The 13909-nt window shown below is 40.4% G+C and overlaps 1 protein-coding gene and 1 long non-coding RNA gene across 13 annotated transcripts in view; one reads left to right on the forward strand and one right to left on the reverse strand.

The window, feature by feature from the left end:
* LOC105672082 (uncharacterized) overlaps positions 1-13909 on the forward strand; it is a 167042-nt gene that overhangs the window by 66404 nt on the left and 86729 nt on the right. The window lies entirely within an intron of this gene.
* LOC105672085 (Shal K[+] channel interacting protein) overlaps positions 1-13909 on the reverse strand; it is a 281338-nt gene that overhangs the window by 51478 nt on the left and 215951 nt on the right. For all 9 annotated transcript variants that reach the window (XM_067358253.1, XM_067358252.1, XM_012366793.2 and 6 more), the window contains one exon: positions 7763-7809. In XM_067358253.1, coding sequence (XP_067214354.1) covers positions 7763-7809 — 47 coding nt within the window. The remainder of the gene's footprint in view (positions 1-7762; positions 7810-13909) is intronic.

Consider the following 13909-nt stretch of genomic DNA (forward strand, 5'->3'; position numbering starts at 1 on the left):
ACAAGTAATATTCATTTAGTCATACATGTTGTTATCTTTTATCATACGTAGAAATGTTATATATCATTTTTACTCCTATCCGGTCAACTTTACTACGAAATTTCATTATTTCTGAATGTTTCCCATGCACGTATAGTCCATGCGTGACGTCGTCAGGAAGATTACGATCCTTGATCGTATCTTAATTGTATACGCTTTAAAGAGGAAGTTATTACATACTTTTTTTCATTTCAAACCGTTCTGCTGCGTGAATGCTGTAAAGAATAAATTCCGTTGGCCCGTCCTTCTTTTCGCATGAAATTAAATCATTGTACGCCGAACAATGCGCGTACCTAATTTCTGGAGACGCATAATGGCAATAATAATACCGCCGGGAGACGTTTTTGAAGAAGCGAAGAATGCGGATACGGGGATAATGAGAATATTTTGTTACGATGTCACAGCGTAGCCATCAGGATTCTTCGTGTAAAGTCCATTGTGCACCGCGGTACGGTAGCGCGCGCAAAACGACGGTGAGTCGGTCCCCGAGGCCGCGAGCGATACCATTGGCAGTTACGATACCACGATTGTCACGCGGATAACCCACGCATGCAAAGTAGTCGCAATTAAGCCGGGATGATTTGCATAAAGGTATTGTTTAATGGGAGAGAACGACCGAGTAGGCAAGAGACAAGGGACGGAGCGCGCCGGGAGAGAAATGCCGGTGATGAGCTCACGATAATTCGATTGCATTCCGTTGCCCGCGCGCCCGATGACGGCCAGTGTTCAGCGGCAAGGCATGTTCTCGGCATTGCAACGAGTGTCGATTAGCCGCGAATTACAGCCGTGCAATACCGCACGAGCGCGGCGCGGAGATGCGCCGCGTTCGTTTATCAATCATTCAGTTGGAAGAAAGTATTCTAATCGTGGCCGCGGAAAGATTAACGTGTGTACGCAAACGCGCATAACAGAGAGACGACCGTGTGCGCGGCAAGCGGCGACGCGAAACGAGGCGTCGTGCTTTATATCCTGTTTGTAGGAAAGCCGGACGTCAATCTTTCTTAGATTAACGCATTCCCTGCCCGGCGCGCTCCGTAAGCGTTTGGGGCGATGATTTATGATGTTGTATTTCCCCCAGCGGCATTTGAAATGGAGACGTTTCAATGGTAACGTCCGTGGGGGCTTTTGCGCGACACGGCGCCGTGAAAAGCGCAACCTCGAGTAGCTGTTAGCGGAAACGGCCATTACGAACGTATCGAAGTTATTAATATCCGCTGCGCTATGTTACCGCCGCCCATCACGTTTACTATTCGTCTCGCAGCGAGCCCATCGTGCTGTCCGAACATCACTCCGTGACTTTGTGAAGGACGGGGAAAGTTGAACTTGAATAGAATATTTCCAACTACGTCTGTGAAGCCAATCTGCAAACTGCTTAGTCATTTCGTGATTAATCGGCCAGTCATATATATTCATCCAATGAATGAATGAATGAATGGTACGACGAGAGAGACAGAGAAAAAGGATTTCCGTTTACACAATAAGCAATATCGGTACTAATTTCCGCGATGTCTTTCATATTTTCATAAAAATTAATAACTCTTTTTTTAATATATGCAATCTTTGCACATTTTTTCTCGAATGTTCACCAAAAAATTTCGATGGGGTTTATCGTTAAAACACGCATTTATTTTACAATAAACATATGTATTTTAAACTAAAATAATAACAATAATGGATAAAGATAAATCTCTTAAATAACTAAAAATTTTTGCGTTTGAAATATTTGCACAGTTTCGTCAAATTCCATCAACATTTTCTTCATGTATGTTTTTCTACAATATTTTTTTCAGATTTAAAAATTTCCAAAATTTAAAAAATCTTTCAATCTGGCAGTTTTGAATTTTTTGAAATAAACAAATAACAAGTTCCATGAAAAATACGGTACGTAGAACAATATTAAGATGTGTTGAAGAATCACGCGCGAACTGCTCTATTTATCCAAGTTTCCTTATTTGCGGTACTTTGTTTTATGAGCCCTGCGCAAAGGTGAAACGCTATAAGTCGTAAAGTAGTATGATGGCGTTAAAAGCATATACCGGTATCTTTTTATTACCTTCATCATTCAATTGATGTGCCACTAAGAAAGTTAAGCTTATGCCGCTTTATCACCTATATCGCGCTAAGGAACTCGACTCAGCTTTAATATACGGAGCTTAATTCTTCTCGCTGCGAAGGCGTCTTTACGAAGAATAGCTTCTTTCGCGATGCTGCGTAATGGCCATGAAATATCGCCGATCGAAGCGTCGAAATTGCGGATATGATTAAAGCGTGATAAGATTTTTTCTGGTCACTTTCGTCGTGCCAGACAGCAACAAGCGCTATAATCATTTTATTCTTTGAGCGGTACGCGCCAACGGGAACGAAACGGGACAGTCTCAAAAGCAATGCTTCATTTTTCACTACATTTTTAGATTATTATATCCCACGTTGTGTCATCCGAGATGAAAAACCAATCGACGAAGGCAATGTCGCTAAAAGCACAATAACTGGGCCGCGAATCGCAACGGACAAATCGCGTTACGGCAATCGTTGCAGAGCGCCATGCGATTCGCTTTTTCCTCTTTGCGCGAAAGTTCCTCTTGATTGCCGGCAGTGATTCAATTGCTCGTACGGAAACACAGCCGGGACGCGCGCCGTCAGAGAGCAATCGCGTTAAAAAGCCTTGCCGTCGGGTTTGTCGTTCGAGAAAACGTGTTCCGTTACTTTCTATTTTTTTCCCCTTTTGCTTTCGCCGAATGTATTTTCGATCGGGTTTTAGTCGCGAAAAACGGCCAATGGAGTCGCAATTCGTCGCGTCGTTATCCAAGAGCCCGGGGGCTGATTACACATCTTTCGTAGCAAATGGCAAAAAAAGAGGCGAAAATAATCGAAAAGGAGTAGAGTCGCATCAACGACAAAGATATATTGCTGTTTGAATCGCTTTCAACAGATCGACGTGGAAAAATGTTTAATTTCGGTAAACTCCACAGCAAATTTGATATACAGACAAACAGCACATTGCGTATATATACAGGGTGTCCCAGATCCCAGAAAATAGCACAATCATATGCTCATAGAAATATTAAGTTAATTAGGATCGACATTTTTTTTATTTTTGATATTTTACAAAACAGTACTATTAAGGTTAGTATCTTTTCAAACTACGAAAAAATATCTCTGTCACAAAGAGAAATCAACAAAAACGACCATTTATCGTATTATTTTGTGAAAAATTCAGATTTTAAAAAGTTTTTTGAAACTTTTCTTTCATATCTTTACTTTGATCTATGTTCAGAAGTCGTTTATCCACGTTCAAAAGTCGTTGAGCCTTCGCTGCAAGTTGTCACATATGAAACTTTGTACGACGAATCTAACCGTACGTCATGGAATACAAGCGTGATCACCGCCGTTTGGATTTTAGGTGAAAGCTCGGCATGTTGGTGCAATTCAATGTGCGGCGAGACAGACAAACGCGCATTTCCCTACCGGAGTTCTGGTCCAGACAGACCAGATCTGCTTTCCCACAGATGCGTATTTAGCAATCAGTGGCCAAGGAATCAATCCACCGAGTAAGCATTCCGGCAATTGAATTTGCAACGACTATCAATTCACGCACAATATCCACCCTTACAATACATTGGGTTCTTGTTTAAAATCGATGTAACGTGAACGCATATAAAACTCTATTAATATTTAATTTTAAAAAAATTAACAGGCCCATGTAACATAATTGTAGTGTAATTGGCTAATTTTTATATTCTACACTAAAAAATAATTAAATGTCAAACATTACATTATTATTTTATTCTTTTGTACGCTTTATAAAAATCTGGAAAAAGATGGAATGCTTTTCACAGAAAAAAAGTACTTGAATTAAAAATGATTAATCGGATTGTTAAAAAACAGGCGGTATACAATTTTTCTCTGCTAATATTGGCAGCATAATAATTTCGTCGCGCCATTCAATATTGCTTTTAGAGATAAACTGCCGAAATAATTAACCAGATAAAATGTTATAGTTACATGTCGTCTGCAAGAAAAAAAAAGACCTGTAAGAATACGCGCTCCATTCGTTACTTCTTATTTGAACAGCCGGAGTTCGCTCGTCGGACACGGAATTTCACAGCGGCTTGGAGGAGTGAGTAGCGCAACGACACACAATCATCGGCTCTCGTACGATCGTCACAGTAAGCGGAACGTGACGTTGGCGAAATGCACTTGCACGTAGGATAAACGCATCATTCTAGCTGGATTCCGTTGCGTACAGACGATGCATTTCGTCACGGAGAATATTCAATGTACCCGCGTCTGATCTTGTCACAATAATCCGTAAATATTGTTCTAGAAATGTCAAAAATGCAGCAACATCTTTCTTCTTTTTCACTTAGGAAGTTATTAATTAGATATAAAGTTAGATCAAAATTAGATTGCTCAAATTAGATATAAAATTATTACAAAAAATTGCGTCGCTTTTAAAATTCCCCGAGCTCAAAATTCTTGCAAGAATCGTCTGCTTTTTAGTTTTATTACATTTGTTGGCAAATAATATTTTAATGTGTAATAAATTTTCACAATTGTTCAAATAATTATTACGCAAATTACTCATAATTAAAGAAAAGCCTTTCGAATATAATTGATTCTTAATTTCAAGCGTTAAAGTATATATTAGCAATTTTTGTACTTTTTCGAAAAGTATACAAATGTGTAAAGTGCACAGAAATGTTTGGAAATCCTCAGACATATCTATTGCCTATTCTTGTTCAAAGCACAAAGCTACGCGCGTGACATTTCGACGAATTCATCGTAACGGCGCGTAAATGTACGATGCATTCATTACCATTTATCCCGGCACGGATTCCCGACATGGCATAGCATGCGCATTACTAGTAGAGAAGGACAGGATGCAGTTACACACGCTATGCAGGGATAAGCGCACTTCCCTAACTTCTCTCCGTCGCTGCCTGCGCACGGCCGCCCGCCCTCTTACTTGGATTCCAGTCCAGACAAACAGGCCTTGCTCTCTCACAGTCCACGCGTTTCGCCAAGCAAGCACAACCCGCGCGCGAGGGTGTTTGCGTATCCCGGCAACCCCCCCTCCCGCCCCGCACGAGATTTGGGCTCTGGGCTTGGCTGGCTCGGTCGGTCGGTCCCCACCGTACACCGTTGTGTACTACGCGACAACTGCTAAGTGCTGCAGCAATCCGGCATCGACGCCTCTTACACGGAATTACTGTTAAGCGCGCACCGCTTCGCGCGTTTCCGCCCTAAACTGATTAGTCCCTACGATTCAACAGAGTATCTCTGCCATGCGGCGTGGCGCCGTGAGGAGAGTAGGAATCGAGAATTACACGAGGATGCCTTTCCTCCTCTCCGGAACCCGTCGTTGGCCAGGAAGACAGTCGAGAGGTGTCAACGACTCGCCAATTCGATGCGAACACGTCGGCTGCAGGAATTTTAGAATTTGAGAGAGTAACGCGGCTCTCATCATAACATGCTTAATCCGCTACAATGCAGATTCTTCCGCATTTGTTTCCGTACAAATGCAAAATATTTTATGAACATTTTACAGCAATAATGATAATGATCAAACAGCATCGACGTTTCATAAAAATATACATATGCGTGTCGTATTTTTATGCAAATATTTTGCCCAATAAAATAATTGAAATACAATATGTGTGAAGAGAGCACGCGGAGAGAATATATTTTATAATATGGCAAATTAGATGTAAAATTTTTGCATATCAGATAAATCGGATGAACAATATTGCTCATCGAATAAATTGAGAGAATGTGACTAAAATAATGCATGCGTAAAAATAAGATTACACCCGGAATAAAAAATAAAATTCAAGCTAAAACATATGGGAAGAAAATAAAATGTTAAACTAAAGCGAAATTTATCCGGTGAATATATTAGCCGTGTTCTAAACTAAATAGACTATGAAAATTCGACTACTTCCAATCGAAAGGAGTTAGAAATAGAAAATAAGTCAGCGTTAGAAATATATATATATATCATATCGAGAGAAGAAAGGGAAAAAGCTTCGATCTCAATTATGTATTCATAGCTGGAAAAGGTATAACGTGCACGAGGGTGGCCGTAGAAGTCAATAGAAATGAAATATCAACGCTAGGCCCCCATCGCTCGCACTGCCTTCCTCTCGATCGCCTTTCCAATACGGGATCTAAAGTGTTTTTCGATATCTCGAAAAATTCCAACGCGCCACCACGCGCCTCTTCGTCTTGGTTTTATTTCTCCTCTCCCGGGTGCAAGGCCGATTGCATGTGCAGTAGTAATATAACTACCTTCTCCGGCGCGTATCTCACCGGCAAAAATCGGTGGTGGACCTGAACGCCGCCTCGAAGAAATACACACAATCGTAACTCGGAATATTTCTCACGTGCGATACGATATACGGACGGATAGAATCAGATAATAGTAAATGTATGTCTAAAAATTTCGTATTTTGCGACTAATAGATACACAATTGCGCATAAATTAATTATGAAATGCTATATTATGATATAACAAAGAAGCAAGTATAAAATTATAAAAATTAAAACTTTCACATATTCCTTCTTCCATTTACGCTTATATCCAATGAATAGAATTGGTTACTATTATATGTAAACAAATTCAATTTGCACAGGAATTTTCTCTTCGCCTTTTTCAACGCTGTAAGTAGATTTGCAAATAACTTTATCACTCTCGCTAATGCTAAGACGCTTAAGAGCTGCAAGCAACTACAAGTCAAGCTATCGAGGGACTTCGATCTTCTCTCGGTTTGAATATGAGATTACAAGTACACGTTCTTCGATCCGGATTATTCGCGAGGAAACAATGTTGTTTGGCGCGCGCGTGATCCACTTTAGGATCGGTGACCGACCGCAAAGGCGCATGGCGTGATTCTACATTGCGCATTACCACATAACGATACAGCCCCCGCGTATCGCGAAGAAAAGAAGGTAGCGCTCGTTCGTGGCATTGTTAAACCGTTTAGATGTATTTCATCCGGAAAGACGTGCACGAAGGAGCGGTGCTTCGCTCCTCGGAAATCGCGTCCGCGCCGCGTATGTATGCGTTTTCGCTGCGAGAATGTATGCAGCATGCAAAGCCCTACGATCGATGCATTAAATAACCTTCTGCATTCAAATTTGATGTGGCTCGCTCCTTTGGTAACCCTCGTACCTCGACATAGTTTTCTCAATCTATTAGGGAGTTACTGCGCTCGCAGAATGATTTGTACACTGCGAGTATCGAGATAAATCAAGAGGAGGAACGTAATTGGGGGACTTTGTGCAACTGGTCGTCGTTTATTAATCACAATTTACGTTGTGTTGTCATGGAAAGTCAAAACCGTGGAAGTAATATATGAAATAACTCGAATTTTCGAGTATTGCAGGTATTTGAGTGTGATATTAATGGGCTGCGTGTTATTAAAACTAGATCTGGACTATTAATTTAAAACACTACGCTGCCATAATAATATATAGAGCATGCTAAGTCAGCTTTAAGTAAATTGTCGAATAAAAATACGGTATTATGTTAATAAGTACGCATTAGTATCCAGATGGCTGCTGGCCGTACTCGCGGAGCAGTACTTATAAACTTGTGTACGCGCTCTAGTTTTGCCTCGCAAATGAAAGGCGCGACGGGGCTGAGGAGGCTCGAGTTTTCTCCTCGCGCCTCTTAAATCTTAAGCAGAGACAAATGAACCTGCGAAGTCTATGTGCGACTTACCGTTAGGCGGGAACTCGTAGAAGAACGCAGATCTCGGGCTCAGACAACTGGAACAGAGGAAAATTACGGTTAAAATATGCTAACAATTAAAGGGACGTTGCCGCTTGGCAGACCGCCCGGCGTCTACACGCTTTTCCGCTCCGTTTCCCATTCGTTTTCGTTCGCGGCGATATTTCGCCGTGGTAACGCCGGTTTCCGGACGAACACGATCGATACACGGTAGTATCAAAGTGACGGGTATTGATGTTAAGCGTAATACAGTGGCTAGTCGTCGAGATTTAATACTTCCTTTGATATGTGAAATGGATCAACTCGCGCGCATTTCGATACTATTACGCGCCGATAATGAATTTGCTAGTGTTTGCAGAGTTAATTTCAATTTAATTAGTATGTAATACGATGTATTATAGCGACGCGATTTGGCTTTTCGTTCGAGTTTAACGCAACCGTTTGCGTAATGCACAAAATAGTATTACGTACCGCAAATTGCTTGCGGAATATCTTTTTAGCGAGAGCTTTGAAGGGATTATCTTTTCCGCGAAATGCAAAAGGAAGCGATAAAGGAATAAAGACAATTATTTTATATATATATATATAAATTTTATCTAATTACATAGATATATAATTGTTCAATACTGCTCTGTTGTAACCTAAAATAATTTATACAATACTTTGGATAATAATGTGAATAACATCCAAAACAGTTTGCGTAAATTTATAACGAAAGCAGAAAGATCTGACATTTCCATTTTTGAATAATATCTCACAATAATAATGGAAAACAAAGATTATTCTGTTTCATGCATCCATGTATGACCTCCCTACAGGCACCAAATTATGTAATGATGGTCAAAGGTCGCATTATACATGCGGTTTAACAAATGCGCAATTCTGCGTGGTAAAATTGCAGAATTATTACGTCGTTAACGTAGGTTTCCGTGGCGGCACACGCAGTCCCCGTGTAACCGTACGTTGTTCACTGAATGATTGTGCAATTTTTTTTTTTTTTTTATCACGCGCCTCTATGTAGACTATCATGAACGAAACAAGAGATCAAAGTGGTTTACAACGTGTAGCGGTATTTAATTGACTAACAATTACAGTCATTGGACAGTCCATTCGTACGCGACGGCCCGCTTGCGGAATGCAAATATGTACGTGTGCATGTTTGAAACCGTGCGAAAGTACAAAGAGACAAGTAAAAAGAGTGAGAAAGAGAGGGAAAAGGACAGCAGCATTCGTTTAGTACTATTTGTTAATACTTTAATTGCTTTGCCGTATTAACTAGTCAGATTATATTTTATTAGATAATTAATGAGTTATAAAGAAATAAAAGTCCATAACGCTATTTTTTGCTTGTTGTTTGCTTTTCTAGAATTTCAGATTAAATAAATAAAATAGTTTCTCAAAATTTTAGCTCACCAAATTATCTATTAATTTATAAGAGATTATTAAAAGAATATTAAAATGTAAGAAAGAAAGAGTAATATAAGAATATTAACATTTTATTCATTATTAGCGACCGAAATCTTATGCTATAAAAATTGGTAGGCCTAGCAATTTAAAATTCACATATTTTTCACTACAATGTATTGAGATTTTACATTTTAAACGGAAATAGTTTAGTGCGCGACGCGCGTAATTGAATGTTTTATAAAAGATAAAAGATATATGAAAATATAAAGAGATTTATGAATTCCAATACATGTCCCGGGACATGTAAAGCCATAGCATCGTCGTAAATGACGGTACTCGCTGAAGTATTTCAAGTATTCTCCCGAGCAGTCGATCGCTTACGGTGGATCACGTCGGAATGTGCGCACGGCGATTTCCAGCTAACGTTAAGGGTCGAGTCAGGAGCGTAGGCTAATCGTCTTATTGGCTGATCCAACATTCTCGATTCTATCGAACGCTCTACAAAGCGATCCATTGTAGGAAGTCGAGAAGTGTCCCCGGATAGACACACACGCGCGCGCGCCCGTGTTCAATAATGGTGTGAGGACGGCAGAATGGCCCGCGGAATGGAGAACGACGAATAGGCCGGCAGTTCACGTGCCAGAGAATCGGTAATAGATCGCGTCGTTGCCTCAGCGTATCCTGATACACCGCGCCGTAATACTAACCGCATACTAATAGGACCCTTTGACGAAAAGCTAACATCTCAGCGGGGTAAACCGCGCTGCAATTCCGGTCGGACCGCTCTCAGCCTCGACGGCGCGGCGGTCTCTTCCTGTCTCAGCTACGGTCCACCATCCGGAATCGATTGCCTTGAGTGGCCTCTTCTTCTGAATGGATTCGTAATAGATTCTACCGACAACGTAGTACAAACGAAGAACCGTTACACTATCCGAGCGATATCAGCGGCTTATTATTCGCGATTTGTTCGTTTCGCGAGAAAGAAAATACCGGCTCTACACAGATGTCTCAGAAATGTTGGCATTCTTCCGTCAATTACAAATTTTTCGATCAATTTAGACACAACTTTTATTATCAAAATTTTATAAAAACGTTATCATTAATTGTATATTTATTTATCAATACTATTGATCGCAATAATTTTGATCAGCAAAATCGGTAAATCATAAATATAAATATAAAAAGTAGAAATTGTGCTTTTTAAGCGATTAAATCTTCAGAAAATTAAGCTGCAAGACTCGTAAAAACCCGACATTTATTTGGCCGAGACCTAAGCATCGTAAAATCGATTGCATTTGTCATGGTTCGAACGATACAACTGTATTGAAAAGACTTCCTTTCTCACTTAAGCTTACAACATCCAAGACTTGGAAGAAGTGATTGCTTCCTCCTTAAGTAACGACGAACGTCGCTATGTGCCGAGTAGCAATCGATTTAGAGCTGTTAAGAGTCATGATTACCACGGCGAGTGGGCGTCGGAAGAACCAAGCTCCGAGTCGTACGACGCAAATGGATGGCGGAACGTTTCCGCCGCCCGCGCAGGGAATCTTGATGAAACTGCGGTACCAAAATCACCGAAGTAAGTGCGAAAACTGATATAAGATACTCGTATGCGAGACGGTTTATCGTATAGGATTGAAAACAGCAGAAAAGCACGCGGCTCGATTGTTTTTAACCCGTTCTCGCTGCCAAGTTCACAAATACTCGGGTGCTATGCAAATTTTTCCGATGGAACCAGCAACGAGCATCCTCGACCGTTTACGTTTTTCATGTTGCTTCTCGCTCCTTGCATACGGTTCTTTCAGAAGATTAACTTTAAAAAAATTTGTAAGATATTTGAATTGTGCTGCAGCGTTTAGCAGCAGAGATTAATGACACAGCGTTGCGAAGAAAGCAAGGATAAAATTCTGAATATTCTCTCGAAATGTTTTGAATTTTTTATTATATTCCTTGCATCTCTCAAATATTTTTAGATTCTTTTCGCCTTTTTTGAATTTTTCAACTCAACATATAATAATTTAAAGAGATATAATTATCTAAATATTTAGAACTTGTGATGTATTCTCATATCCACGTAACATTTAGTATCAATTTAAAGCAATTTTAGCTAAACGTTACATTTATAGTAAAACTATGCTATGTGTTTGTAAAACAGTTTTGTGTTTATAAAAAACCTTCTAATTTTGCATACGTTTAAAACATGACCAATGGTAACTAACCAAATTGCAAACTAAATTTAATATTTTTTATGGATAAAGACACGTCTGCGGTTGACGCTGAATACGCAGCGCGCAGTTGCCGAGAAGGGCATAGAAACGGCACGTATCCGGTTTGCTGCATTAACGTGATTCCAGTATAATCACGCGCGATACATTTGTAATAATGAATGAATTTACGAGAGAATAGCAGTTTCCGTCGTTATTCATAAGCGCACGTTTCCTCGTTGAAATTTCAACAAAGTCCGCTATTTTTATTTAACAAAAATAATCGCGCATTTCGTATAAAATGTACATCACCGCAAAATCTACACTTAATACATATTACGAGATTGCATTATATTTAATAATCGTATTTTTTTTCATGCGAAGTGATAAAAATCTAAATTCTATATTATCTACAGACACATGGTATTATTTTGATGCTTCATAATTTTGAAACAAGATTCAGATATATAGTAACGTTAAATCATTTTTAACGTGATTTTAATTTAGTGACAGTAGTGAGAATGGTGATAATAATAGTATATAGAGTAGATCAATAATAATATACACTAGATAATAACAATAATAAAAGAATTTTCAACAATATTATTTTCATGTATCCAAATATGTTATGAATGCTGCGCCATAAAGATAATAAAATATTATCCGAATAATCATAAAATTTAAATCTGCTGCATTGAAATTGTACTGCCGTGTAAATATACTTGCGCGAGGTCGTGCGTACGAGAAGCAACGATGGCGATTCGACAGCTTCATCCGGGGGTGTGATCGAAAAATCTGTTTTGTCCTACCGGATAGATCGATCGAAACGTGCGGCACACGGCCAACAATTGTAGGCGGCCGGATGCGAGCACCGAAATATGGAAAGGACTAAACTGCGATTATACGCGGAATGATGGGCGCGAGGTCGAGAGTTTCGCAGCGCGGATAATCGAGCGCGCGTATTTTGGCGCGCGCGGCGACGCGACGCGACGCGACGCAGCGCGACGCGCCGACGAGTCGATAGGATTACCTGCCCGTCGACACGACAAAACCGACCATCGGCCCTGGCTGTCAACACGTCAGTCAGGCTTTACTTCGCCGCGTTATTGTCCGTTTATTAATTTATGACCACGGCCCGTGCGATTGTTTATAACGCGAATGTTCCGACGCCCGCGCGAATGCGGCTACACGTAGCGCGCGGTTAAGCCGTTCGGCCTATCGTTGGCGGTCGATTAATTCTATTATAAATTATTTCGAGCCCTATCGTTACAGGGATACACCGACGACGGTAACAGACACTGGAATAGCGTTGACAAGGATTAAAGTAAAATATACGTAAAAAAATTTGAATGGAAAGGACTTTATCATATCGACTTAATCTCGATGTGCGCGATTTACATAAACGAATCGGCGCGTCGTGTAAACGAATTCCATAGAAAGTAAAATAAAACGTGTGCGTCCGAAAAACCGGACTGTCTACTGCATTATGATAATGACGTTGCGTTCGCGCGCGCAAATACCCTCGCTGGAAAGACGTGACGGCCAGCCACAGGCCGGCCAGTTGCATCATCGGCGGGTAATCGTTAAACGCATCATCGACCGTGTGACAAACGGTCAGCGTTCGTCGGCCGTGTGCGCAACCGCGTATAATTAATGCACGCGATCCATTCGTCAATCGGACGCGATATTCATCTCCGCGTTGCTAATGAATTCCGCGATCATCGTCTAGCCGCTTCGACGCGCGTTCCGACGGCGAGCACGATGGATTCTCTCGCTCGGAAGACGGATAAAAGCGGCTGTGTGCAGGGCCGGCCGGTTGATATCCCGCAATCTCATATGTACTGTTCCTATCTCGAGAAAGATATTTATTGTTGCAAAGTAAAAGGCTGAATTAGTCACGCAACTGTCGTTAAAAAAAAAAAAAAACATGAAAAATATCACACATGCTGTTTTATGTCTCTCGTTATTATCTTGTATTTTTTAAAGAAAAAAATATATCCTTTTTCAACATTCATCATTCATATGATGAATTCAATATTGAATATATTTAAATACCTAAAAGTCATCGCAAAAGAAAAATTGATTTCGTTAACGTCATAAATATGATAGATATATTCGCAGCTGCGACCCTGATCGTGCGTGACAGCGGGAGAAATTCGCAAAAAGCAGCTCATCGTTTTCAGCGAGAAGATAGTTGTTGGGTCACGGTGAATCTATTTAGAAATTGTTGCGTCTATCACGAGTCCGATTGGAACATCGGGCGCGAAAGGCAACGTGTATCTTATCGGTTTTTTTTTGTTTTTTTTTTTTTTTTTAATGTTTTCGCGGTTCGTCTTGTAACGATACCACGCATGCTTTATGGCACTGCGATAAATTACCGTGAAGTCGGTAATTATTTTGGCGTATGTAAGCAAACGGAGACTGCGCTCGACTCGTTGTACCAACATTGCCCAGCGTTGCGATGAAATTTATGAGCCCATTAAAAATCCCCGCCTAATGTCCTTCGAGACGCAGAAATTTCTTTAAG

Source organism: Linepithema humile, chromosome 6, assembly GCF_040581485.1.
Source record: "Linepithema humile isolate Giens D197 chromosome 6, Lhum_UNIL_v1.0, whole genome shotgun sequence".
Lineage (NCBI taxonomy): Eukaryota > Metazoa > Arthropoda > Insecta > Hymenoptera > Formicidae > Linepithema > Linepithema humile.